Here is a 27,380-nt window from a genome sequence, read left to right as displayed (position 1 = left end):
ATATGTTTTGTAAAGCTTGAGTGTCAGTCTGTCGTGATATTGTTCAGAAGATTATCCAGCAGCTGTCTGAAAAATAAAAGTAAAGGTCTACTTGATGCACTTATGATGCATCTGAGGCTGTATTAACTGATTGATGAACCAGTGTTTGTAAGTCAAATGCAGTAGGAAAAGGAATGAGCTTTGTGTTCATGGGTCTGGGATTACACTCCACAGTATCACCTTTCACCAGATGTGACATCTTGGTTGTCTAGAAAATCCGGGCAATAATATCTTTGGACAATCCTCCTTTAGGCAGCCTCTATATTTCTGGGTGGTTGCTAGAAGTGGAAGTCATCAAGGAATAGGGGCCTAGTGGTCCTGTGTCTCAGTTCAAGGCTTTCTCTGGTAGTATGCTACAAGACAGCTAGGATCACTTACTCATTTGAGGGACAGGTAAGACAATAGGATGTGTGTTTGTGTAATAATGCACTAATTTTTCTGACTTGACCAGAGTTTGCAAGAAAAGGTATGCATGCTTTTTCAGACACACATACTTCAACTTAAAATGTAAGTAAACTATTTCCCCTTCCATGGTTATTTTCTTTATCCCCTCTTTGATTCTCTCATGAAGTACATGCCATATCCATGCAGTCTCACAGAGCTGCCTCCTTCTTTGACCAAAGTAAGTGTATTTATCAACATCTTTCTAACCGTATCATCATGGCGCTCAGGGCAATCTTAATTGCTAGCCATGCAGTCATCTTTTGGCAAAAACCAAGTACATACAACTCTGTGATGCTTCTGTGTAGTCCAGATCACACTAGAGTAATTTAATTCCATTATACTTCATCAACATCATTAATTGACCTTCATAATTTTGCACTGTTCTTATGAATTTGGGTCTCATGTTTGGGTAAGGCTGCCTTTTCCTCAGATTCTTCAAATGATTTAGTTCTAAAATACTGCTTTAACTTGACCATATACTCATGTCATTATGAGCTTCACATATAACTTTAATTCTCTAATACTTACTTCATCAAATTGTGATGAAAAGACCCAACATATAGAAAATGCCTGGCATGGCATAGGAAATTGATAAATAGTTGCTTTTGTTATTATTTCCTGAAGGTCACAGAGCTAGAAGAGGGAAGAAGAGACAAATGCTGTTAGGCTCTCGCTCGCACCCATGTGTTCCCCACCTCACACTCAACACATCCTACCACAGGACAAGGAATTAATCTTTGTCAGATATCATAGCATATGTTTGCATTTCAATACAACTTATTTGGTCATTATTGCTTAACTGATTTAAAACATTCTCAGTATTTATCTCAATAAAACTAAATAACACTGCTCTTAGTTTCAGTATATTTTTCATTTTGATTCTGTATTTCAATGTTTTATTCATGTTCATTCAAAGGTTAAAAATTTGGACTTGGTTAAAATGTTAGTCTGCAGAGAGAGTTTCAGAACATGTGTCTTATCCTGGGATATCAGATGGTGTTTTGCTGCCTTGGTAACAAGTCCACATGTGTCACACACCTGTGTATAAATGGTAGTCTACTTTATTATGCTGTACTCAGGGCATAGTAGTTAGTTGCAAGTGCTTGTTGTATTGGTCACTCAGTTTGTTGCCTTAAAAGTAGTATTTGGCTCCTTTACAGCTTTTATTTAGAGTGGAAATAGATTATGAAAATTTAACTAACCTGTTTTTAATTTCATCTCTTTGGTTCTGTGTGTGTGTGTGTGTGTGTGAATACTCTTACCTCAAGCCTAGAACCACTTTGGAAGCTACCAACCTGTTCCCACATGCTTTGCTCTCCCTGTTATTTTATTCTTGCTGGAACAACACTGCAGTCACCACACTGCAGTCACAAATGTCCTTCTTGAAGCTCTTTTCAAACTATTCCCTATAGCTAAGATGGTAAATATGGTGAATGTTCCCTGTCCACTCTGGGACTTGCTTGTGGCCATCATAACCATGTCAGTTAGTCGTGGTGCTTTTTCCTGTGAGACTTGGAAGGGTCTTCCAGAAGCCATGCTTAGTTGTCCTGAGTTGGTATCCAAGTTGAAGATGATTCACTCACCTGATCTAACAGCCATACAGGAAAAATCAGCACAAAAAACCATAAAGATCTTAACTCAGAGATAATCAAATGTTTCACCATCTATTTTTATGCATGGACAGAGTGATTAAATGAGTTCCTAAATTGGCTGCAGAACTAGAATTCAAACTTGGGGCTCTTAATGTCAGAAGTAAATGTCCCTCTAGTTAAGGTTTTCAGTTTTTGTTCATGAAAAGACCATATACTTGTGACCACGAGAAACAGTAATTTAAAGTCTTTCTGGAATTTTTAACTACAGACTGGAAGACAATGGAGTGACCAGAGGATTCAAATACCAGCTGGGATGTTAGATTAAATGATCTTTAAGATGGGTCCCAGATTTTAAGACACTTTTTTTTAGTGTCATTTAAGAATATAATTTCCTAAACATTAAATGTCTCAGGAAGTAAGATCCATTTCCGGGACTCATTTGTAATTGAACATTCAAGACTTCAAATAACATTTGGCTTAATTAACTTTCGTCTGGTTTCCATGAAACATATTTAGAACTTCTGGCCATGTCAATACATGCTCACTATAAGGTTGTTAGTAACTTGTGTGTTATGAAATTTGGGAAGTAAGGATCATAAATACTTCACATTTTAAAGTCAGGAACTGCTAAATGCATGACTAGATTTCATACTTATTTTTTGTTAGGGAAAAACTCTTATTCATTCACCCTCTTAAAAAGGACCTGTAGGAAAATTGATAATTTGAGAGAATTCTAGTATATGAGATTTCAGAAGTTCACATCTGTCCATTTTTGACCACAATGAATGTTAAACAGATTTTTGAGTTTTTTATGGGTATCAAAGTGATGTTCTCATTGAACCTTGAAAGCCACAGTGAGCCTCCCTTGTCTCCCATCTTCCCCCTTGCAGCGCTGTAAATCTAACTTCTGCCTGTCCTATTGTTCAGAAAAAATCAGCCATATTGTGCTGATTGCTATTAAATTAAAGCAGAAAGGAAGAGACACAAATGTGGAAGCCCATCTTACCAGCAGGGATACCACTATCTTTTATTTTGCATTTTGGGAGGGTCAGAAAGTCATGACAGGCATCTGACCCCTGATAACCTCTTTGATGCTTCTGTGTGCAGTTTTTGGGGGAAGAACTTAATTAAATACAATTGAATTTCCCTGCTAACATCACCAGTGAAAGGACTCCTTTTAGATGGCTTGGTGTTTGCTGGTGAGGAACAAACAAAGATGCTTCTTTTGTTCCTCAAAGAAAAGTTAGCATATGTTAGTTAAGGATTTGTGATTTCTTTTGACTAGACTGGCTGGTTCCTAAAGATTCAATGTGTCTTCTGAAATGTTAAAAGATGAAATATGTGATTAACCAAAACCCTAACTCCTCATATTCATGATAATTGTTGCTATGATTTATCATTTTAAGAGTATGCTATGTCTATCTACACTTAAAATTATGATCATTGATTTATAGTGACATTTGGTCCTACAGGGTATGACTTGTTCACTTCCTGGGTTTTCTAGAAAACAAAAGAAGAGCTCCTGGCAGAAGTATTTTAGTGCTTTTTGCTAGACAACTGTTTAAATAGGAGTTGACAAAGAAGATAGAATTTTTGGTTATGCACATTTGAAGTTAAATAAGAAACCTGTCTCCCTGTTATGCTTCAGTAAAAGGCAATAATTATATAAATATGCCATTAAAATCCATTTTCTATTGCAATGTTTGGGCTTCTGAAATCAATGGCTGACAATTAGCAATTGAGGAATTAATTTATAATAATGATACAAAGAATAAGTCATTTTACTCAACTTTGAGTCTGAGTACTTATTTTGAGGAGAAGCAGGTTTCCATCTTGTTTAGAGTCCTAGAGTCTTTTCACCCCAGATGACGTTGTTTTCCTTGATGAGAGGATTAGAATTAGGAACTGATGCTTTTGAATTGAAAGTTGACTATTGTGTGCCTTAAGCCTACTTCCTCACCTCCACACCCCCTTCTTCTGTGTTGAAGCTTTCCCAGATCGCTCTAATTATTTAGGGGGAGAAAAAGTCAACACTTGACCTCACTGCCCTGTCTGGCTTCTCTTCCAGCTCTTGTTCTCCATTCATGAAAATCCTAAAAGTAGTGTTTACTATACCCACAGCCTATATTTCTACTTTGCTATTATTCTAGGATCTAGTTTTTAGGTTCACCTTTGTACTGTGTACTCCAGGCAAAATCCATGATAATCAGGGCCACAAGTGAGGTTGAAAGGTTTTTCCCTACATAAAGAACAAACCGCACCCGTCAGGGAGCTGTACCTACCAAGAGAAGGCGCCATTTTTTTTTTTTAACTTTGTCTGGAGGCTCCATAGGGCTAGCTGTGGCTTTGTTAATAATTCCCTTGGTTCAGTCTCAGCTTTTCCTGTTTGATGTTATTTTTTTCAATTGTAGACTTTTTCAGAGGTAATAAGCATGTAATCGAGAGTAAAATCTGTTATTTAGAGAGTCTAAAATTATGTAAGGAAGTTTTCCCAAGGCTGTTAAAATCTTAAATCACCATGAAATTGGGACAGATTATTTTTCTGTGAATTTAAACAAAATGTTAATGTTAGTCGAGGAAAGGAAAAATAGAGGGGGGAATCTTTGTTGAGAAACGCAGTACTGATCTTTACCTTCTCACTTGCTGCCTCACGCCTCACCATTCAGGCATCCTGAAATATGGCAGACACCAGGCACTGGGCAGACTCACCAGAGAATCTCAACTCCGCCACTAAGCAGTGAGGGTACCTTGGACTGTCATGAAATTGCCTGGGTTTCAGACTTCTCATGTGCAAAATACATAATGATAAAATAGTGGCTGCTCAAGGGTCCTTGGGTGGAGGATCAGGGAGCTACTTTAGGGACCCACCTCCCAGTGTGCCTGGTAGCAGCTAGCATGCTTGTCTGACTGGTCTCCCAGTATGGACTTTCTCCTGTATTGGTCCTTGGCTGCAACCCTCTTACTTCTTCTTCAGAAAGTTAAATTTTTGCTCCTGCTTCAAGATTCAGCTCAACTGTCATCTCTCCCAGGAAGTGATTCCTAGCACTTCTCGTTTATCTGAATGTTCTTCTTCTTAGGACTTGGTGAGGGGCTCCTCTGGTTCCTTAGGCATCCTTGCGTCACAGTCTTTTTCCTGCTGGACCATAATGGCACTGAGGGAGTAGTATGGAAATTCTGCTTCATTTATTTTTGTACTTTTGGTGCTGAACATACTACATGGCATATCAGTAATTACTTCGTAAACTGAATTGTCTTGATTTCGGTAACTTGACAAGTGGACAGAAGAATGTTGGAAAAAAGCTATAGAAAGGTCACAGATGCTCAGAAGAGTGTGACTACAGCACACCCTTACATAGTTCATTTCTAATGGATATTCCTCTACCAATTAATTTCTGGCCCATTATACTTTCAAGGCCTCTTAATGGAGAAGACCTGATCTATTTCCAACATTTCAGTTACCCCCAGTCCTGATCTTACAACCTCTTTAAACTGGCTATGTATTGAAAGTATCATTGGATCAGGGAACCCCCATTGTAGGATGAAGCTGGGCACAGTGGCCTGCAGAATCCCAGTTATTCAGGAGGCCTAGATAGGAGGACTGTGGTTTGAGGGTGGCCCCAGGGAAAAACTGATAATTAACTAAAGTAAACAAGGGATAGAGGCATGGTTCAAGTGGTAGAGTACCTGTCTAGCAAGTACAAGACCCTGAGTTCAAATCCCAATACTACCACCCCCCCCAAAAAAATAATGCAGAACCTGAGGCCCATAGTAGATCTTCTGGGTTAGCATCTGCATTTTACCCAGGAGATGTGAATACACAATAAAATGTAAGAAACACTAGGTTAGTAGCAGCTGTCTTCAAGAATACCGGACTCCCTGAATTTCCTGATATAGAAATGTATTTGCCTAAGAACTCTCAGGTCAAGATATTGAAACTGCTGCAAAAAGGATGAAATGTGGTGCAAAGTATATGGATGAGACCTTGGTCAGAATAAGGAAGTAATTTTTCTGACCAAAAGGACTGCAAATGAAACACACCCTATTAGATTAGAAGTAAGTGACAATCTCAATGTTTGCAAAGGGTTCAAGTAAGCAAGAAATGAATTTTTTGAGCTTGATGTCTTGATCCCCTGCTTAGAAATAAAATGATTTAGCTGTTCAAGGAGAGGCCATGTCTTTCGAAAGAAATGTACTCTACTCCATCACGGCAAACACATTTCTTATTTGGTAGCAGTTCAATGAACTAAGCGAGGGTTTCAAAAGCTATCTCCTGGTTTCTGTTTTCCATTCCAATCCCGGAGGCAAAGCAAGTATTTGCTTTTAGCATCGTTGACACCCAAGCACTCAGCATGCTTCCACAAAGCCAGCTGCCATTTATAGATCCCCCTGGGAACTTTTCTTTTGGTTACTAACCCTCCAGTGTACGTGGCCCATGAAGGTATTTGTCCCATGGGAAGAGCTGTGAGCCTTCACATCTTTATAATCAAGACTTTGACTCCACTTCCCTTTCTCAGATCTTTGAGCTCATCTGAAGATTTTCTCCTCTATCCTCATCATCTTTTTGTGATCACAGGGGGAAAAACATACTTATGTACTTAAACGTGCTATAGTATTTCTCAGTTAAATATTATAGGGTTGGACTTTCTGAAAATATTATTTCCTCATCTGAGAGCTTCATTGCATTTTGTAGTTTTGGAGTAATGTTTCTGTGGGTAAATTTTGTGGTCACTAGGAATTTTGTGTTTACTTCCTGTGTTTCATCACCAGTTCTTCTTGGTTCCTTGCCTTTAATCTACCACAATGCTTTTTGTTTTCTTTCTTCTCCTTCCTAAAACACAGATCCTAAATGTGTTTAATGATTGACCTTTTATTTAACCATGTGCTTAATCCAATAAAAGACTCCATCAAATGCTTATATGGAGATAAAATTGCCAGTGACAAAAACCTGCTACTGAGATACAGCGAATGTTCAAGTATGATTACAGATTCAGTTTTCACCATTCAGGCAATTAACAGGTGGTTCAAGTGCGTAGACTTGTGCATGTGTGCGTGTGCATGCCTGTGCGTGCAAATGGAGCAAAAACTTGAACTCTCCAGCGTATACCACCTGTTTTCACATTATTGGGTTACAAAGGATTTTTTTAATTGGTTGAGCTGTGAGCTGTCCTATTTTTTGATAACGCGCTTCTTTCTCTAACATATGGGCTACAACCATATTTCTTTTCATTAGACCCAAGCTTTGCTCATCATTTAAACCATACTTTTGCCTTTTCTTTCATTTGCAAAGAAAGAGAGGGTTTATTATTATTATTATTATTATTTAGAGCAGAGCACCTTTGGTTTATGTGGCGACTCTTGTGGCTTTCTAAATGCACTTGATTTAGCTTTCAATGTGTAATTACTGCCAAACAAGTTAATTGCTTTATAAGTGTCCAAAATTCCCTGGTTTAATTTTGCTTTCACTTACCAACCTTCATTATACATCCACTGTTCAACATAAACACAAATGACTGTTAATGAATGCCTAATGCCACATTCATTAGAAAATCAGGTTAATGACTGGCAATGAATATCCCAGCTACTTCATTCTTTCAAGCCTTTTTATTTATTTTTTTTCCTTTTGGCTTGTTGATTACAATAGCTTTTCTTGTTTGAAAAGAAATTCTACCTACATTAAAAAAAGTTCACGGTAAAACCTATTTAAGGAATGAGATAACCCAGTAGATAATTGTATACATTAAATGAATGCAGTTATTTGTATATCAACTAAATCTCAAAAAGGCTGTATATAAATTTAAAAAAATGAAGCAGAATGCACATGGTGACCATGAAGTCTTATTATTTGGAAAGCAGAAATTTCATAGCTACAATGTACAAAAGTTCAGGTGGTGCACTGAACAACCGTAAGAAGCATTGTGTTTTCATCGTGGTCTCTGTGAATGATGCCACCCACTCCAGTATAGCTCTGAGCAGTGGCACTGAGAAATTTCCATTGTGATGAATGAGTTTGGGACAAGATCCTGTGCTTGGTGCTGACCACCTCAGAGCAAAGTTGCCTACTTAGAAGACACCAGATACACAAAAGTGCATGCACAGTTAGGGCAAGTGCAGGGGCCCATCGTGGAGGAGAACTGAGCTGCATTTTAAGGGATGGACTTGACTCTGGAGTCAAGTCTTTGTGTGTGAGACTCTCTCCTTCCTGCACATATGGGGGTGGTTGTTTTCCTAACCCAACCAGACAGCTGGATGTTAAAGGCTCCATGTGCATGCTGGTAACTCCACGGGGAATTAAGAGCACTCTGAACACAGAGTACAGATTTTGCAAATTGAGCCCTGGCTTGAAATTAGAAAGATTTCTAATGTTTTAGAAAGTTTTCTTTATTTACGTGCACAAATGTTGGTGGTTTAGGATTCATTCTCATTTTACACTTTGTGACTCCTTTTGGGGTCCTAGGAGAGTTCTTTAGTCCTTGATTGGATGCTTGTCACTTGCCTGGTCCAGAGTTGATGTAGAGATACTATGTGAAGGACATAGGCATGACTTCCTGGGAGGACTTGGCAGTGTGGCCCCCAAGTCCCACCTGTGTTTGCATTTATGGTAATTTACATGACTTCTCAGTTTCAGACTCAAATCATTTTACCCTCTCCATTATTTCCCCCAGATTCCAGTAGTTTCACCTTTTTTTTTTTTTTTTTTTTTTGCCTCTAGAAACCTTCCACTTCTCTTGTTATCATTCTTCAGTCTTGTTCTTGGATCTCAGAGAAGCCCATTTTGAGGCTCCTCCTCCTCCTCTTTTTATTCCTCCTTTTACTCCTCCCCTTCCTCTTCCTCTTCCTCCTCCTCCTTTTCTGGATATTTTCTTATTAAGGTTTGACATTGTAAATACAATGTCAAGCTTCTCTACAGTTTTGACTTCTTTGGTGGTTCCTTGTCTGGCCTCCCTGAGCACCCTGTCACATGTATTACATGTTTGATTCAGTCAGGTTTCTGCCATGATAATTCTGTATAACAAACAGTTCCAAACCAGTGACTTCCAACAAGCAGTATTTATTTCTTATTTGTGTTCTTGGGTGTGTGTGTTGGCTTTGGCTATATTGGGCTCAGCTGGGATTGACTCATGGCTGTGGGAGGTGCATCCCAATCATATGGCAAAGGGGTAAAATAATTAATGCTGTATTATACTATCATGTCACAATATTCTCAAAATTTGTGTTTCTCCTTCATATCATGTCACTGTTGAAATTTTGCATTTATTTGTATGATTCTCTGGCTCCTACCTGTGGCTTCCTCTGGACACTTAAGGGTGGCAACTGTATTTTGGGCTCACCATGGTTCCCTTAGCACCTAGGACAGTGGCTGGACAATATCAGGCAGTCAGCAAATGAATAGCCACTGTTGGAATGAATTAGCTTCAGACCTGTCTAAAAATTATCTCAGAAATGGAAATATGTCCTTGTGAGAAATCCTGAACACTAAGTGCCTTGTTTCAATTCTTTCAGAAACCCTTTTGCTATATTCCCATTGTGAGCAGTGTGACCCTGTGGGAGAGAAGCATAACTCATGCAAACGTGAGTAAGTGGGGAGCTATTCTGTAGGGTGGCGTCCATACCGCCATCTTTGGGGTTCAGTTACATGATACATAAACTTTGCTCCTTCATATTTGTGACATTATAACTGGTACAGGATTTTAAATTCTAAAATAAGAAGGGTTTAAAAGACATTTCCTGTACCATTGAATCCCATTTGGGATCATACTACCTCTTTATTCTTGACACATGAGATGCATGCCAGGGAGCATCTAATGAGCAAGGACAGAAATCACAGTGCATTAAGTAGCTTTGCAATGCCCGTATGTGGCACAATTAGTATTATTAGAGATTAGTATAATAATTTTGTCTTACCATCATCGGTAAAAACAAATGACTGGCTTCTTCCACAAAAAGGCTGACTTGTCTGTTCTGTTAACAGTGTTCTCCCCATCCCACCTTCTACTCCTTGGTTGCTAGTGATCTCCTGATGAGAGCCAAAGTGAATGTTTGTCCCTACAGTGTGCATTCTCATCTCTGTAAATGACTGTGATGTGCACATGGAGATGGTCGCTATGGCTGGCCCACTAGTCCAGTTGTCATGGAGCTGTGGTAGCTCCCCAGGTTTTGTCCCAACCAAGCCTTATTTACAAATGCAGGATTAGGGAAAAAAAAAAACCCTTTCAACCAATACTGAAATTTACATCCTAAGGATGCTAATTGCCTTCCTTTCCTTCCTATTTGCCATGGAGGGAATTGCAGTCTTTAAAGAGAACTGTAGTGCCCAGAGGTATGGATGAAGTCACAAAGTCCCAGCATATTCTAAGATCTGTCTTCTACAGCCTTCCCTTTCCAAAATTTGTGGGCAGGATTGGTTGCTGAAAACTAGCTTATGGTGGTGAAACAGGATTCTAGTAGAAATCAAGAGGTGTGGAAACTTGCATTTTAATGTTAAAGAAAATGATCAAAAACCACAGCCTACCTAAAGCAAACATAAAACCACGACCTGGTTTTTTTTTTTTTTTTCTGGTTTCAAAGTGGTGATGATTCTTTTTTTTTTTTTATTGTTTTATTATTCATATGTGCATACAACGCTTGGGTCATTTCTCCCCCCTGCCCCCACCCCCTCCCTTACCACCCACTCTGCTCCCTCCCTCTCCCCCCCACCCCTTGAATACCCGGCAGAAACTATTTTGCCCTTATCTCTAATTTTGTTGAAGAGAGAGTATAAGCAGTAACAGGAAGGAACAAGGGTTTTTGCTAGTTGAGATAAGGATAGCTATACAGAGAGTTGACTCACATTGATTTCCTGTACATGTGTGTTACCTTCTAGGTTAATTCTTTTTGCTCTAACTTTTTCTTTAGTTCCTGACGACCTGGTTTTCTAATGGTTTTTATTCCAATTTAGCTGAGGACTCTATCTAGATAAGCATCTGCAATGCGCTGTCTCGCTAGTTGTTTTTCCATTTGGATTTTAAGTCATTGACTTCATAATAATCCATGCAACTAAGGGACTCTATGACTGCCAGCATGATCTGTGCTGGGGAGGATGGGATATCAATAAGGTCCCCTTATAGGGGCAATTTCATCCATAGTGTGTCAAGATCCTTAGAAGAGCCATAGGCCTTTTAACTCAGAAAGGAGTGGTAGGTGACGGTGCTAAATGGAGCTTACACTGACACAGTTAAATAAGGCCTCTCAAGTTTACTGACAGGTGACACCTGGGTGTCACTTCCTTCCTCTGGCCAAGGAACTGAGGACTGGACAGGGGGTGTGGTCTCCTGGGAGGTCAGGGATGTGGTATTATTGGATCTTCCTTCAGATCCATTTATCCCCTCCTCTCTGTCTTCCTTCTTTCTTCTCCCTCTTTTTCTCTCTGTGTTTGTATGGCTTTGGAGGAATTATAAAAGTGGGAAAATTTTTTTAAGATGTTTGTTTTTTCAAGACTTTCATGTTGTCATTGCTTATAATATATACTATGTATCAGGTATTATGTACTTCATTGTATATTATATATTATACATGAGAAATTATGCCTTATGTATTAGATAGTATGTAGCACATATCTAATATATTAATCATATATAACAGACACTTAAAAATTTGTATCTCTGTAATCCAAGTTCCTTGGGAAGCATAGTGAGGAGGATACCCAGTCAGAGGCAGGGCCAGACAAAACATGTAAGGCTGTATCTGAAAAATTTGAGCAAAAAGGGTTGGGGGCATGGATCAAGTGGCATGGTGTATGTTCAGCAAGTGCAAGACCCTGAGTTCAAACTCCAGTACTGCCCCCCCCCAAAATCTTTGCATTTTAGGAGGTATGTGTCAGAAACCAGAGCAGAGATCAAGTTTATATTTCCTATTATGTCACATATGTCACCAAATTAAAAACACTGCTGCATCAATATTCAGAAATTCCTGTTGCTTCCAAAAGAGACCAGGAGGGTTTTGTGGCTGTTTTATTATAACTTCAAATGCCAGAAAATCCTTATACAAAGAAGAGAAAAAGCTAGGGGCATAGCTCAAGTAGTACAGTACCTGACTAGCAAGCTTAAGGCCCTGAATTCAAACCCCAGAACTACCCTCCAAAAAAAAAAAAAAAAACTAAAGAAAGAGAAAAAGCCACAGAATCCATTTGAGGTGAGTAAAACTTAGAAAGTTTATAAAAATTTATAAAAAACATTAACTGAAGCATGAACAAAATCAAATTTAGCAGCAGATAAAGTAAAATACATTATAACCACTATAGTTAATTTTAGTGATGTAAGAATAGCTTAAGATAAAAGATCAATTTATAAAATATATTAATAGATTAAGGGAGTAAAATCATATAATAATTCCAATGATCAAAGACTTCAAAATTAACTCATGGGAGGCAAAAAAGCTCTTAGAAAACTGGGAATAGATGTGAACTTCCTTACCCTGCTAAAACATCTATAAAAAGCCCATAGGGGAAAAAAATCAGATTTCACAGCCTTTGGAAACATTTCCATTAAAACCAGGCCAAATAAGAAAGTTTATGATTATTGGTCCTATTTAACAGCATCCTGGGGTCCACGGTAATGAAATATAATAATATACCATGTATACCTTTAAAGGTATAAGAATTGAGAAAAAGGCAATGTTGATTACATACATTGAAAGTCTGAAATTCTTTTCAAATTATTAAATCCTATTAATGATTAAAACATTATATATACATATATATATATAAAACTTTGGAATAAATCTAACAAAGTATTTGTAAGACACATGTAGAAAAGTACAAAATATTGAGTATAGAAGAACTAAGAGATACTATACTAGTGAGAGAGAGGGAGAGGGAGAGAGAGACAGAGAGAGAGAGAGAGAGAGAGAGAGAGAGAGAGACTAAGCACTGAGCATTGTAGTAGCTCTGGTGGAATTGAAACTGATTCTGTAAGTTATATGGAAGATCAAGAAGTAGGAGTAGGTAAAAGAATTAAGAAGAACAAAATATGGGGAACTTGTTCTTGTAGATTTCAAGACTTTTATAAAAGATACAGTAATAAGACAATGTACTATTGACTTAAGTACAGAGCAGTGAAACAGAATAGAATATATAAATGTGATACATGAAAGAAGGGGCATCAATTACTGATGGGTAAGGAAAGACTCTCCAATAAGGAGTGCTAAGTGGACAACTGTACAGAAAAGCAGATTTTGTGTATTTTTAAAAATCAGTGCTGAGTGTTGAAGATGGAGTCTCACACATGATAGACAAATGCTCTACTACTGTAGCCCCGATCCTTGGAAAAGGTTAAAAACATGATTACTCAGCTTTCCATTGCTGTGACAAAATACCTGAGATTATCAACTTATCAGGAAGAAAGATTTATTTTGGCTCATGATTTCAGTGTATGGTTGCTTGGCCTTGTTGCCTTTGGGTCTGTAGTGACACTGTATATCATGGCAGGGAACATGTGGCAGAGTAGGTCTGTGTACCTCCAGGTGGCTGGGAAGCAGAGAAGGAGGGAAGGAAAGAAAGAGAGAGACAGAGACAGAGAGAGAGAAGCAGAGCCAGGGTCCCAAATCCCCTTCAAGATCACACTCAACTATCCTTACTTCCTTCTAGGAGGCCTCCCCTCCTAAAGGTCCTATCACCTCCCTATAGTGCCCAGACTGGGGACCAAGCCTTTAACATGAGTGTTTGGAGGATATGTCAGATCCAAATTATAGCAAAGACCCAAATGGGTAAAGTGCAACATTTAGAGAAAATATAGAAGTTTTTTTATATCTTGGGAGCAGGGTGTGGAAGGATTTCTTAAGGCATAACAATCAAAACCCTACAAGATAAATTGGTGAATTTTACTACACAAAAATGAAAAAAAATATCAGCTGGTGGTGTGACTCAAGTGGTAAAATTGCCTCCCTAGAAGCATGAAGTCCTGAGTTCAAACCCCAGTGCCATCAAAAAATTTTTTAAATGGAAAAAAAACATTTATCAAGATTTATAACTAAAGTGAATAGTCAAGTTACAAGTTAACCATAACTATTCAGAAAGCAAATGCCAACAAGAGATTGGTTTCTGGACTTTACAGAGAATTCCTACTGATCACTAAGAAAAAAAAATGATAGCTAACTGGGTAGAAAAATGAGTAAAAGGTATGAACTGACAATTCACAAAGGGAAAACCTGAATGTCCAATTAATGTGCCAATAGATGCTGAGCTTACTAGTGTTGAGAGAAATGCAGATAAAAACCATAGTGAAAAATAATTTCATATCCAGCTGATGACAGCAATTAAAGAATCTGTGATATCAAGTTCAGACAAAGGTGTAGAGAAATAGGAAGTCTCATATTCACTGCTGTAGGGTCACTCAGAGCATTTCCTGCACAATGTAAACACCTGTAACTCAGTAATTTCCACCTTATATGATATTTGAGACTGTGTGCTCAGGGAAGACATGAAGATGATGGCTTTCTGAAACACTGATTTTTGTAATGGAAAGTTAAAAAGACATACATGTCCATCAACAGGAACCTGGCTAAGTGCATTGTGGCATATTTATACATTGGACTATTACAACTAGTTTAAAGGAATGAGTGGAGTCACATACACCATCAAGGATAAATCCCAGTATCTTAATGCAGAGTGAAAGCAATCAAGTTATTGGTTATGTGTTTAATATGATAGATACTGTCATTTAGAGGATAAGTTTATATACCTTTGCCTTTCCCTCCTAGTTTAAAATCATTTCAGACATAGACACAGAAGCCAGACAGATGGTAATAAAAATACATTCCAGGTCAGAGATGGATTGAAGGATTTAGCAGTGTTTCCAAAAATATAAATATATGGTATTATTCTTTTGCTCACAAACTTCCAACAGGCTTCAATTTCATGATCAAGACAATGTCTTTATTAAGGGGATCAAGGGCCTGCCCAGCCCAGAGCCCACTAACCTTCTGACCTCAGCATTCATCCTTTTCTTTCCATCCTGTCTTCTGTTCTGCCCCCCAAGCACACTTCTCTCCTGGGTGCTTTGCATGCACTGCTCTGTCTACCTGGAATGGATTTACCTGGGATGTTTGGTTAGTATTCTGGTTGGGTCTTGGCCCCATTTGTTTCAGAAGGAATAAAAGTAGTCTGGTGTTACATCCAGGGTGAAACTCTTAGACAACTTGGTTGGGAATTATTCATCAGCTGGTCTGTGTCCAAGGATTTAAAACAATGGTGTCCAACTTTTAATTGCAGACTCCTAGCAATGAGACAAAAACTGAGTGCCCATATTCAATCTTCTTGTATTTTATTTATGTATGTACTACCTCATTCAGTAGAATGTTATAAGCTGTATTATATCATAAAATACATATCCCATTAAAAATAAATGAAAGTAGAAGTAAGATACATTCTTTCTTATCTAATCATGATAGTTTCATACTTTGTGTGTGTGTGTGTGTGTTGATGTTGGGGATCAAACCTGGGGTCTCTCACGTGTTAGACAAGTACTGCATCTCAGCTCCACAGAATGACTGGCACATGGTTAGTCAATGCTTACTTGGTACTTACTGAATAAATGTGTGGATGAGTCTGGTCACTTTTCCCTTGCTGGTGATGCCCTGGCAACTCTCTGCTCTTGCTTTTCTGTTGCTCTTTGGCTGCTCTTCCTAGAATGAACTTGAAACTCCCTTGTCTGCATCATGGACCAGCTTTCCCTGGTCTTTCTGTTGTCCCTGGCATGTGGTTCCATACTGGATGGGATCTGCTCTGCTCCAATTTGGAATCAGCTCAATTATTAGACCTCTCTTCAGGCATGGTGGTGAAAAGGGGAGGTGCAGACTCTACCTTCCAGTGGCCTCTAGTGCAGCTCTCCAGGGCTTGCTTTCTTTTTGCTCTGCTGGAGTCTTTTTCTGATAGTAGTTGTGAAAACATTATTAATATATGGGAAAAATTCATACGGATATATGCTTTCAAATGACCCTATATTTCAAATACATAGCTAAATTGGTGATCCATGCCACGCATGTATTTTGAAGTTGTGTACCACTCAGGGCTTGTATATAAGCGGAGTGTTAGCACTGGGAGTTATCATGAGCAGTTCAGTCATGGTGGAAAGCATCCTTTTCCATAGCAGGTGTTTAAATGGACATTTAACAGAATAAGCTGGGAGGCAGCCATGCTGTCTGTGTTCTGAGGACTTCAAGCAGCCAGGTAAATGTAGGGCAGGTCATGGAACCTGTGACCTAGAAAGGAGCATCATTTTCTTGGCAGGTATAAGTGAGTCAGGATCTTTTATAGGAGAATCTTCATTCTCATGCTCCTCGGATTTCAGCAGGGGATTAAGTCTTGCTGTGGGAGGTGGGTTGAGGACACCTTTTATATTCAGATGTTACAGGATGGTTTCTGGAAATTTTTAGAAATGTTGAGCTGCTCTGATATCTAATGTGCATGTCTTAAAGAAAAAAGGAGGAACATTCACTGGCTTTTGGCAAAACTACTAAAAACTGGCACAGATGGTAGCTGGCAGAAATAATACAAGGGATGTCTCTGAATACTCAGTAAGGTCCCACTAGGGACCCCTCTGACCTCTGCCCAGAATCATAGAGCAGAGCTGGAATGGGTTGCTTGTCAGAGGTGGAACCATATGCACGGACTTCTGGATTAGTGTAGGTTTTGGTTTTTAACAGACTTCTATTGCCAGAGTTAAATGGAAAATAAGTGTGAGATGTTTCATTCATGTAACAAATTGAGTTAAGTATGCATACCAGACATGGTTTTAGGTATGTAGCAGTGACCAAAACAAAGCTTCCTGACCTTGTAGAGATTTCAGATAATCAAGTAAGTCAAATTGTGACATTGCTATGGAGAAAAAAATAGGACGAATGGACAAATATAATGTTGAATGGAATATTACTACAGAATACTACTCAGTCTTAAGAAGGAACAATGTTTTTATACATGTGGCAACGTGGATAAACCTTAGAAACTATACAGATTTGTTTTAGTCCATGTGAACGTCTATAACAAACTATCATAGGCTGGGTAGCTTATAACAACAAAAATTCATTTTTCACAGTTCTGGAAGCAAGGTTGTCACAGATTCAGTGCCTGGTGAGGGTTTGTTCCTTACAGATGGTACCTTCTTGCTGTGTCCTCATATAGTGGAAGGAGAAAATAAGCTCTCTCAGACTTCTTTGATAAGTGCAATGTTCACGTGGGTAAACTCTTTGACTTAATTACCACTCAAAGACTCCATCGCTTAATACCATCCCTTTGGGGCTTAGAATGTCAACATATGATTTTGGGAAAGACATCTAGACCATGGCATAAATAAAGTAAGCCAGACAAAAAGTACAAATATTGGGTTGGCAGAGTGGCTCAAGTGGTAGAGTGCCTGTCTGGCAAGTGCAAGGACCTGAGTTCAAACCCCAGTACTGACAAAAAAAACAAAACAAAACAAATATTTTGTAATTTTACTTACATGCATTTGCTGGTTGATTTCATATTTCAACCTAATTAGATTAAGGAATGTTCAGCTACCTGCTAAAACATTGTTTCTGATTGTGTCTGTGAGGATATTTCTGCAGAAATACAAGCCAATACATTTGAATTGCTAGACTGAGTGAAGAAGATGCCCTTCCTCAATTGGACATTGTTTGATTCATTGAGGGCAGAAATAGAGCAAAGAGGTAGAGAATGACAAATTTGGTTTCTTTGCTTGAGTTGAGACTTCCATCATTTCCTGCTCTGGGATATTGGAAACCTTAGTTCTAGGGCCTTTAGACTTATCCTAAACATAGGACATTGGCCTTCAGGTTTGGACAAGAAGTATACCCCCAGCTTTCCTGGCTTCCAGCTTACAGATGGCAAACCATAGGATGTACCAGTCTCTGTAATTTCATGAGCCAAGTCCTCACAAGAAATCTGTTTCTATATTTATCTGTCTATTTATATATACTATTTATTCTGATTCTCTGGTGAAACATGGCTAATATGTATCATATCTAAAATAGGCAAATTCATAGAGGCTTCCAGGGGCTGTGTAGAAAGAAGTAATGGGGAAGTATAAAATAGTAAGGTATAACAGAGTTTCTGTTTGGGATGATAAAAATCTCTGGAAATAGTGGTGATGATTATATAACATTGTGAATACACTGACTAGATGCTTAGAATGGTCACTACAGTATGAATGATTGGGTCCTTGAAAATTCATATTGAGGCTCAATTCCCAATATGCTAGCATTAAGAAGCAGAGTCATTGGGAGGTGATTAGGTCATAAGAGCTCTGCCTTTGTGAATGGGATTAGTGAGAGAGCCTGGCTCCTTTTCTGCTCTTTCTGCCATGTGAAGATAATGCAAGAAGTTCCCTTTGAAGACTTCACCAGACAGTGAACTTGTTGGTGCTTTGATCTTGGACTTATTCAGCTTCCAGAACTGTGAGAAAAAAATTTCTGTTATTGTAAATCATACAGACTATAATTTACAGTGCTTAGAACTGTGTGTGGAACATAGTGAGTGCTCTGTAAGTGGCAGCTGTTATTATTTGTGCCAAGTTTTAGGGATGCAGTGGTGGCTAAGAGAGCAGAGTGAGACAGATCCCATGGGCCAAATACAGAGGAGTGAAACTCAGACTGACAGCAGAACATTCAGCAGTGACGATGGAGTCCAGAGGCAATAGAATCAAATCTCCAGTATCTCAAGAGTAACAATAGTCTACATTCATGTACCTAGCAAAATGATCTTTAAGAATGGAGATGAAGTAAAGGTATCTTAAGATGAGCAAAAACTGGGATTTCACCACCAACACCACAATGAAAGGTTTATCTAAAGAATGTGTTTCAAGAAGGAGCAAAATGGGCCCAGTTAGGTCACATGTTGAGGATACAAAAACAGAGAGGTTAGCAGTGCAGCTGACATTAACACACATTGCCTAGCTTCAGATTGAGCCTTGGATCTTCCTGGGCTGGACATCTTCATCCTCATCTGGATTCCCTGGCAAATTTCCTGCCCTCCTACCCCAAGTAAAATCTCTTCTGGGGCCAAAATTTATCAGGTGGCTTGTCGAATGAATATACACATGTTGGGTAGACAGAAGAGGAAGACATAGGGGAGGTTCTGTATTTTTCATTCATTGAAAGGATGGATCTGGATAACAGGTCCTTGGAAAATCAAGTGAAGACCTCAGAAGAAAGTCCTCAGATGTTTCCAGTCCTTCAAGAAGAGTTATGCAGAAAAAAATAATATAAAGCACAATTTACCTGGGATTTTTTTTGGGGGGGAGGCAGCACTGGGGTTTGAACTCAGGTCCTTGTATTTGCTAGACACATATTCTACAATTTAAACCACACTCTCAGCCCTTTTTACTTTTAGTTATTTTTCATATAGGGTCTTGCACTTTTGCACCATGCCAGCCTTGGACTTTGATCCACCTACCTCTTCCTCCTGTATAGCTGGGATTACAGGGGAGAACCATCATGCCAAGCTTATTTTTAGATAGGGTCTCACTAACTTTTTGCCTGGGGTGGTCTTGAACCAGAATCCTCCTATCTCTGTCTCCCAAGTAGCTGAGATTATAGGCCTGAGCCATAGCCTGATGGAGACTTGACTTTTAGAAGGGAAAGATCCATGCCCTCCTCCCTTCCTTTCTCAGAGGGAGGGTGGAGCCTGGGAAGAGAAATCTCAGGATGGAAACAGAGTCATAGTGGACCTGAAACCTAAAATAATAGTCTGCATATAACCAAATCCCAGTCTCCACCCTCAAATTCAGACAAATGGGGATTTAGAGCAGTGTTCTCAGCCTTGCTTCTTAATCTTTCTCCATCCCCAGTCCAAATCCTGCACTCTCCTGCATGGCTCAGAGGTGAGCTGTGGATGCATAGTCCTCTCTGGGCTCAGCTCCATCCCCCCCAACCCCTCTCCCTACCATCTTTCTCAGTAGTCACCATAGCCTGCTGTAGCAAGAGACATTTTGGTCAGGTTTGCAGACTGATCTACTTGGCAAAATCGTCATCTGCCTCCCTCCGGATAGGGGCTAGACTCACCCCTGGAGGCTGGAGAGGCCAGTCAGCAAGCAGCCTGGTTGCCAGTCCTCCCAGAATCTTCTTGGTTCCCAGACAACACCAGCTGCCTTCTTGACTCTGCTCCATTCTGGTTGAGAGAAGGAGGAGGAAACAGAGGGTGGGGAGGTGCTGCAGGCTTTGACCAAGGCCAGAGAACCATAGAGTGTTTCTAAACAATCTGCCAGGTCCTGTGTGCTAAGATAATAAAACAATTATTCCTGCTGTTTCCTTTTTGGGAGTTTTGGGAGACGCTCATCAATATGAAGCAAGAATAACAGAGTGGAAAGGTGGTGTGTCCTTTTATTCTGAAATATTGTGAAATACTTCAGTACTTAGACGTCTAGAGGGAATGAAGATAGACTCTTGTGTATCAATTGTTCACCTAAAATTAATATTTTGCAAATGTGATGCAGCATAGTGGTTTCAAGGAGAGAGGGAGAAAGGAAGAGAGAGAGTGAGAGAGAGAGAGAGAGAGGGAGAGATGTGAGTTCAACAGGGGGAATGTGGGCTTGAGCACTTCAAACTTCCCCTTGGCAGGGCTTGACCTGCCCAATTATATAAATAGGATCTGGAGAAGATAGACAATGCACAAAATGAATAAATAGAATATGTAGTAAATATGTAGTAGTTTGATGGTGATAAAGAACCCAATGGAGATGTGTGTGTGTGTGTGTGTGTGTGTGTTGGCTCTTTAACATATGGTGGCCATGGAAAGCTAATAATAGTTAGCAAACAGGGGAAAGAGATGAAGGATCAAGCCAGGAAGTTATTTGGAGGATGGGTGTCTAGGGAGAAGGAACAGCAAGTGCAAAGGTCCTGAAAGGACCCAGGCCTGGGATACTGAAAGAAGAGCAAAGGGTGTAGAATGAGTGATGGAGAGAGGAGATGTAATAAGAAAGGTGATGGGGACATCCCGTTTGTCCAGGACAGTTCAGGTTTATACCTGTTCTAGAATAATTGCTAGGAGGCTCTGCCTTCATGCTCAAAAATTTCTCCAAGTGATCAAAACAGTTATGGGGGTCTCAGATCCTGCTCATTTGAGTAGGAAGTCACTGGGGACTATGCTGTGCATTGGATGTGCAGCCATAGGTGGGCTGGGAGCAGCAGGATTGGACTTAGGGATAACAGCACATTCAGGATGACTTGTTGGAGAAGAAGATGAGCAAGTAGGTACAGAGTTCAGGGTTCTGGTGTTTGGCCAGCTGGCCTGGTCCTCAGGATGCCCTTCCAGGTCTAGCACCTGGAACCTCAGTCAACACCCCAGCATGTGTGTGGGTGTTCAGCCCCCTTTCATGATTGTTCATTTCAGAGACTGTAGCGAAAACAATGGGAAAGGGTGTGTGATTTTAGTCTGCTCTGAGGCTTTTAGGCAGCCCTGTCCCACACTGCAGGAGCTGTTGGTGTATTTCGATCATGCCAACTCCCCAGATCACAGGCTGTCCTATAATAACGTTGTGGCTGGAGATCAAATGATCACATTACAGATGATTTTGGAAGACAGTCAGTGGCACAGGACTTTGAGCACTTACCCAGTTCTTGCAACCTCCTTTATGCTCATGGATGTGACATTGATCAGGTGACTGTTAAGGCTTAGAGTGTGTGCAGAGGAGGGCTGAGTCCATATTAGAGCCAGAGATAATATGGGGGCAGGACAAGATGATTATCCAAAAGACCAGTTCTGTGGGGACTGAGGATGTGGCTAAGTTATACAGTACTTGCCTAGTATGTGTGAGATTCTGGGTTCAATCCCCAGGACTCCTCCTCAAAAAAAAGATGTCAAAAGTCCATTCCGTTGCAGAGAAGTATTTAGAGTCGCCTCTGAGCTCTTGCCTCCATTCCAGATTACTGTGAAGTGGAATCCTGGCTGGTACCTGCTTTCAGGTGACTTTGGCTTTAGTGGGTGGAATGTGCATAAACTGGTTGAAAATAGTGATTATGCAGACAGACCCGGGGACCAGATAGCCTGAGTTCAAGTCCTGCTTTTGTCACTTTCTGCCTGGTGACTTTGGGAGACACTGTTACATCTCCAATAATAATAACATCCAGTTCAGAAAGGTGGCTGTGGGAGTCTGGTGAGCTACGTGTAAAATGCCTGTTAGCTGACACTGTCATTCTGTTTGACTAATAATATTTTATTGGTATGTCTTTTATTACGGTGCTGAATCTGTATTGATCACAGTGTTTGGCTTGCTGTAGTGTTTCTGGTTTAGGAAGTAGGTGAATTATCTCTTCCAAGGTTCTTTCTAAAATCACCAGCGAATGTCAGTTTTAAGTTAAGTGTGTGGGCAGCCTGCAAGGCAAGCTTATCCTTTATCTCAAGTTTGCAATTTTTTAAAATTTCAAGCATAAAAAAACAAACAAACAAAAGCAAACAACACTTGGTCAAATTTCAAGCAATATTTTTCTTCAATTTAAATCTGATTAGCAGGGGAACTTAGAACAGTGATAAACAAAATTTGGTCATTATCATAATGACCACATAAGAATTCTCTAATAGAGATGACATCATGACAATGTGTTATGATCATTTATAGACTTTATTGAGTAATACAGATAACGTGTGGATGAATCCTGTTTTACCTGAGTAGCTTTTATGTACTACTAATGGGTTACTTATAACACAAGAATGAATGCATCTCAAGGAAGAGTATATTTGGATTCATTACTCATCAGAAGTATAATTATTGTTTAACAATAATTATGAAGGGCTGGCGATGAGACGCAGGTGTTTAAACATGAAGTGCCAATAGATTTGACATGGTATTCAGTTCCAGGCGTACACATTTTTAAAGGCTCTATTCACACAGGGAGACAATAAGGTCCCACACAATGGTAAGTGTGTTTGCTAAAAACATGAAGTGACTGGTTAATTTTTAGTCTTTAGATTTTTAAATGGGCTATTTTTTCAGTGTTAAGTGTTTCTTAACTTACTAGTCTGTACGTTATAGATATAGTAGAATGAAAAGTGAAACAGGGCTGTACTGAGAAAGTCTAGCTGGGGGTTTCAAGTCATCTTGGAGTTTTGGAAGAAAAATTTTAATATCAGACTGAACCAATAAACTACAAAGTGATAGCCTGAGATGTTGCCAGGTATTTTTATCTGGAACAATTGATACTTAGACAAGATATAGCCTAACCCTGAGGCTTTCCAGATGAGGAAGTTGAGGCTGTAGACATTTCTGATTCGCCCAAGGAAATGTGTGTGTGTGTGTGAGGTCTAACTCTCCTCAAGTGAACTGGTGTCTCCTAATTTTTGTGACTGGATTCTTTTCCACATGCTGTATTGCTTCCTGTCCACTGTGGGGCTCTAGTAATTTCAACTCTTGACTAAATATATGTAGTTACTAGATATCTTTGAGTACCTGTTGTGTGTAGGTTCTGTCCTTGTTCTAGCCCTGGGGATCATTGTGAAGTTCCTAGATTTGATTGGATGTAACCATTCTGCCCCTTTGCCCCTTAAGTTGGTTAATGGTTTCTTTGAGAGATGCTCTGTGAGTATGTTAATATGTTTATGACTTGTCTTATGTAGGTGAGTAGCGGCAGGGAAGAGAGGGAAGAAATGAATGTTTACTAAATATGCAATGTATTTTTACATATGTTACCTTCTTAAAAAATTATGAAGCTTGACACTGCACCCTAGGAACAGATAAACCCAATTCCTCAGTAAGGTTAAATATCTTGAAAGTGACTGTGCAGAATATTTGTTCACCCACAACTTAAAATAATGACTCACATACAAACCATTTAAACTATGTTGAATGAATGAACATTGGGCTTTAAACTTAGGTGGAGGTGGCGTCAAACTCCTTTCACTATACTTAGTTGCTTTTTTGTATCTTTTAGGGTCAGGAACATACTGGTTTTCTTGAACATCATCAAGCATGCAAACAATTGTTTAATAAGCACCCTTTGTTTGTTTAGGATGCCATTTAAATTCACTAAGGCTTAAATGCTTACATAACTGCTATTGTATATTGTAGGTGATTTTTTTGTTGTGTGTGGTAGTGAGATTTGAACTCAGATCCTTGTGCTCACTTGAGCCATACCCCTATCCCTTTTGTTTTAGTTTATTTTTCAGAGAAGTTCTCGAATTTTTGCCTAGGCTTGTGTCAGATAGTGATCCTCCTACTTCCACATCCTGCGTAGCTGGGATTACAAAGCATGTACTATCACACCAAGTTTGTTTGTTGAGATGGGGTCACTAACTTTTTAATTAGGCTTACCTCAAACCACAATCTTCCCATTGTTGTCTCCCATGTAGCTGGGAATGGTGTGGACCACTGCACCAAGCCTCAGGTGATTTTCTTTTTCTAAAGAAACAATGTACCTAAACGGGTGAATTTGATTAAAGTACATTATATGCATGCATGGAAATGCCATTATCATAATGACACCACTCTGAACAATTAACATCTGCTAATAAAAAAGAAAAAGAAGCAATGGTGGGATGGTAAAATTAATTTTGAAGTTGTCGTTGGAAGATCAGAACAAATACCAACACCTTAATGTAGTACTGTGAACATTGTCACGAAGATCCTCTCCCCATTGTGAGGTAGTGTTGTAGGTTAAGAAGCTGCCATCTGCCTGATGCCTAGGGTTAGGGAGACAATGAGGACCTGCTCTTTCACTTCAATTGTTCCCCAATGGGGAATTTCCACCCTCCCTCTACATAGCAAGGAGTTGCTTGCATGCCAAATAGAACAAAACAAAGCAAACAAAACAAAATATCCAACCAAACCAAACTACCAGAAAATAGTCATATTGGGGTCTAAGTTGTTAATGCATAGCATTTTTCTTCTCCTTCCCCTCCCTTCTTCTTTCTTCTTCTCCTCCTCCTCTACTTTCTCTTTCTTCTTCTCATCCCTTCTTCTTCCTCCTCCTCCTCCATCTTCTTCTTCTTCTTGCATGAATTTCAAATAAGTGAGTCAGAGAAGTTGACTGTTAGAGGTTAAAATATCACATAAGCTGAGATTATGATTTAGGTGTGTGACAAAAATTGGCTTTCTATCCTGACCTCTCCAGAATGGCAGACTTCCCCGAACAACCAGGACAACATTCGGAAATCCCAGAACTCCCCTGAGAGGGTAGGGAGAAGGCAGGCTGTCTTCTTGATTACTTTAGAACTAAAGGCAGACTGGAGTGCCTTGCTGTCTGTAGACCCCAAAAACAAAAGGAGGAGAAAGTTTTGATTCAAGGATGCTCAGGTTCTTAATCAGTCAAGCTACACTACCTTGTGGGGTTGATGAGAAAGCAGGAGTGATTTGCAGGCTGGCTTTCTCTCCAGGGTAAAACTGGAGAGCATTTTTCTAAAGAAAGTGAGTGAGATTTTAGGGGAAGAACTAGGACTCTTGGTATGGAAATTGGTGTCTTACAATGAAGAGCCCTCATTCTGACCAGTGGAGGAGTCCTAGTCAGCCCACACACACCCCTGAAACCTTCTACCAAGTTCACTGTCACTGGGAGAAGCCCTGGATTCTTTAACAAGAGAATCATAGCTACATAGTATTTACTGATGAGAGCAAACTCATCAATTTAGCTTTTGTTCAAAATACCAAGGACTTCCAAAACTTAAGACAAACCAATTACACAAAAGAGAAGGATCGAGAAGATCCAAGAGAGAAAATAGCAGTGGACAACTTTGACTTAATTCAGAAACATGAAGAAAATTTTCATTCTAAAAAGACATCTAATTAGTATCCCGTGGTGGTGGGGGGTTTCTGAGAAAATCCATAAACTAAGAACAGCTGTGTCCTTTAAAAAGAAGCAATCAGCAAACAAAGTTCATGGAATCAAATATGTGATTGCTGAAAGCAAAAAACTTTAGGAGAAAATTGTAAGAAAAGGTTGCGGAATATCTTCCAAAGTGTAAAGCAAATAGACAAAAATAGGAAAAATGCAAGAGAGAAGTGAAGTCAAGGGGAATCTGCCATTTGCAGGAAAATGGGTGGAAGGAGAGGTAATCGTGTTAAGTGAAATAAGCCCGACTGAGAAAGACAAATATCACATGTTCTTTCTCAGACAGGGAATGTAGTCTTTGAAAATGATTAACAGGAATGTAAAACAGGTTCTGTTTGGGAGTGGATATCAGTGAGAAGGTAAAGAGGGGTTGAACATGTTCAAAATACTTTCTACCCATGTATGAAAATAGAACTATGAAGCCTGCTGAAATTGTTTTAAGAAGTGGGGAGTGGGGATAAGGGGGAAGAGATAGAGAGGATGAGTTGGATTGATATGTATGTACTGGGGTTTGAAGTCAGGGCCTTACCCTTGCTAGGCACGCACTCCACCACTTGAGCCACCCCACCAGCCCTGACCACTTTATATTGTATGCATGTGTGGAAGTATCACAACGAAACCCCTTTGCACAGCTAATATATGCTAATAATAGAGATATAAAGAATAAAATAAAATGTTTTCCTTATTCAAACCTGAACAAAAATGAACAAAGCAAGCATGAGCTAAGAGAACTGCAGAATGAATCTGTCGTGAAGTGCCAGTCCCCCCTTTCTGGTGCGTCTGAAAAGACACAAGCAAGAATGTGTGAGAACAACAGCTCCCAGATGTTGGTCCTGGTCCTCTGCTTCACCCATCCCTGCACTCTATGTCACTCCTTCCTACACAAAGCCACAGGATCCATGTTGGACAGCTTACTTTGTCCATTGTTTTTGTTTTCCACAGTAGCTTTAATTTATTCCAATTTTTTGTGATTAAAAACACACAACACAAAATTCAGCATTTTAACCACCTTAGGTGTACACTTCAGCACTGTTAAGCATATTCATATTGCTTGTTCCAAATCTCCAGAATTTTTCATCTTACAAAGCTGAAACTCTATACCCATTAAGTGGTTCTTTCTCCTCTTTCCCTGTCATGGGGGAACCACCGTCCTATATTTTATTTCTATTAATTTGACTATATTACACACCTTATATAAGTGGAATCATACATGTCTGTCTTTCTGTGACTGGCTTATTTCACTTAGTATAATATCCCAAAGTGTCACTCATGTTGAATGTTACAGAATTCCTTCCTTTTAAAAACTAAGTAATATTCTATGGAAAATATACAGTATATCACATTTTGTTTTTAACATTTATCCATGAGTGGACCATTGGGTTCCTTCCATCTCTTGGCTATTATGAATAGTGCTACTATGAACATGATTGCGCAAATATCAAATATCTCTGAGACTCTCCTTTTTTAAAATTGCTTTTATTCATATGTGCATACAATGTTTGGATCATTTCTCTCCCCTTA

General features: G+C 39.3%; 1 protein-coding gene across 5 annotated transcripts in view; it reads left to right on the top strand.

Moving 5' to 3' along the window:
- C8H12orf42 (chromosome 8 C12orf42 homolog) overlaps positions 1-27,380 on the top strand; it is a 340,441-nt gene that overhangs the window by 46,582 nt on the left and 266,479 nt on the right. For 2 of the 5 annotated variants that reach the window (XM_074084256.1, XM_074084255.1), the window contains exon 3: positions 9,576-9,644. The exons of the other annotated variants lie outside the window; for them this stretch is intronic. In XM_074084256.1, the coding sequence (XP_073940357.1) occupies positions 9,576-9,644 (69 nt within the window). The remainder of the gene's footprint in view (positions 1-9,575; positions 9,645-27,380) is intronic. 5 annotated transcript variants of the gene reach the window in all.

This window comes from Castor canadensis, chromosome 8 (assembly GCF_047511655.1).
Source record: "Castor canadensis chromosome 8, mCasCan1.hap1v2, whole genome shotgun sequence".
In the NCBI taxonomy this organism is placed as follows: Eukaryota; Metazoa; Chordata; class Mammalia; order Rodentia; family Castoridae; genus Castor; species Castor canadensis.
Note: the sequence above shows the minus strand (reverse complement) of the source record. Positions and strands in the feature narration are given on the sequence as shown.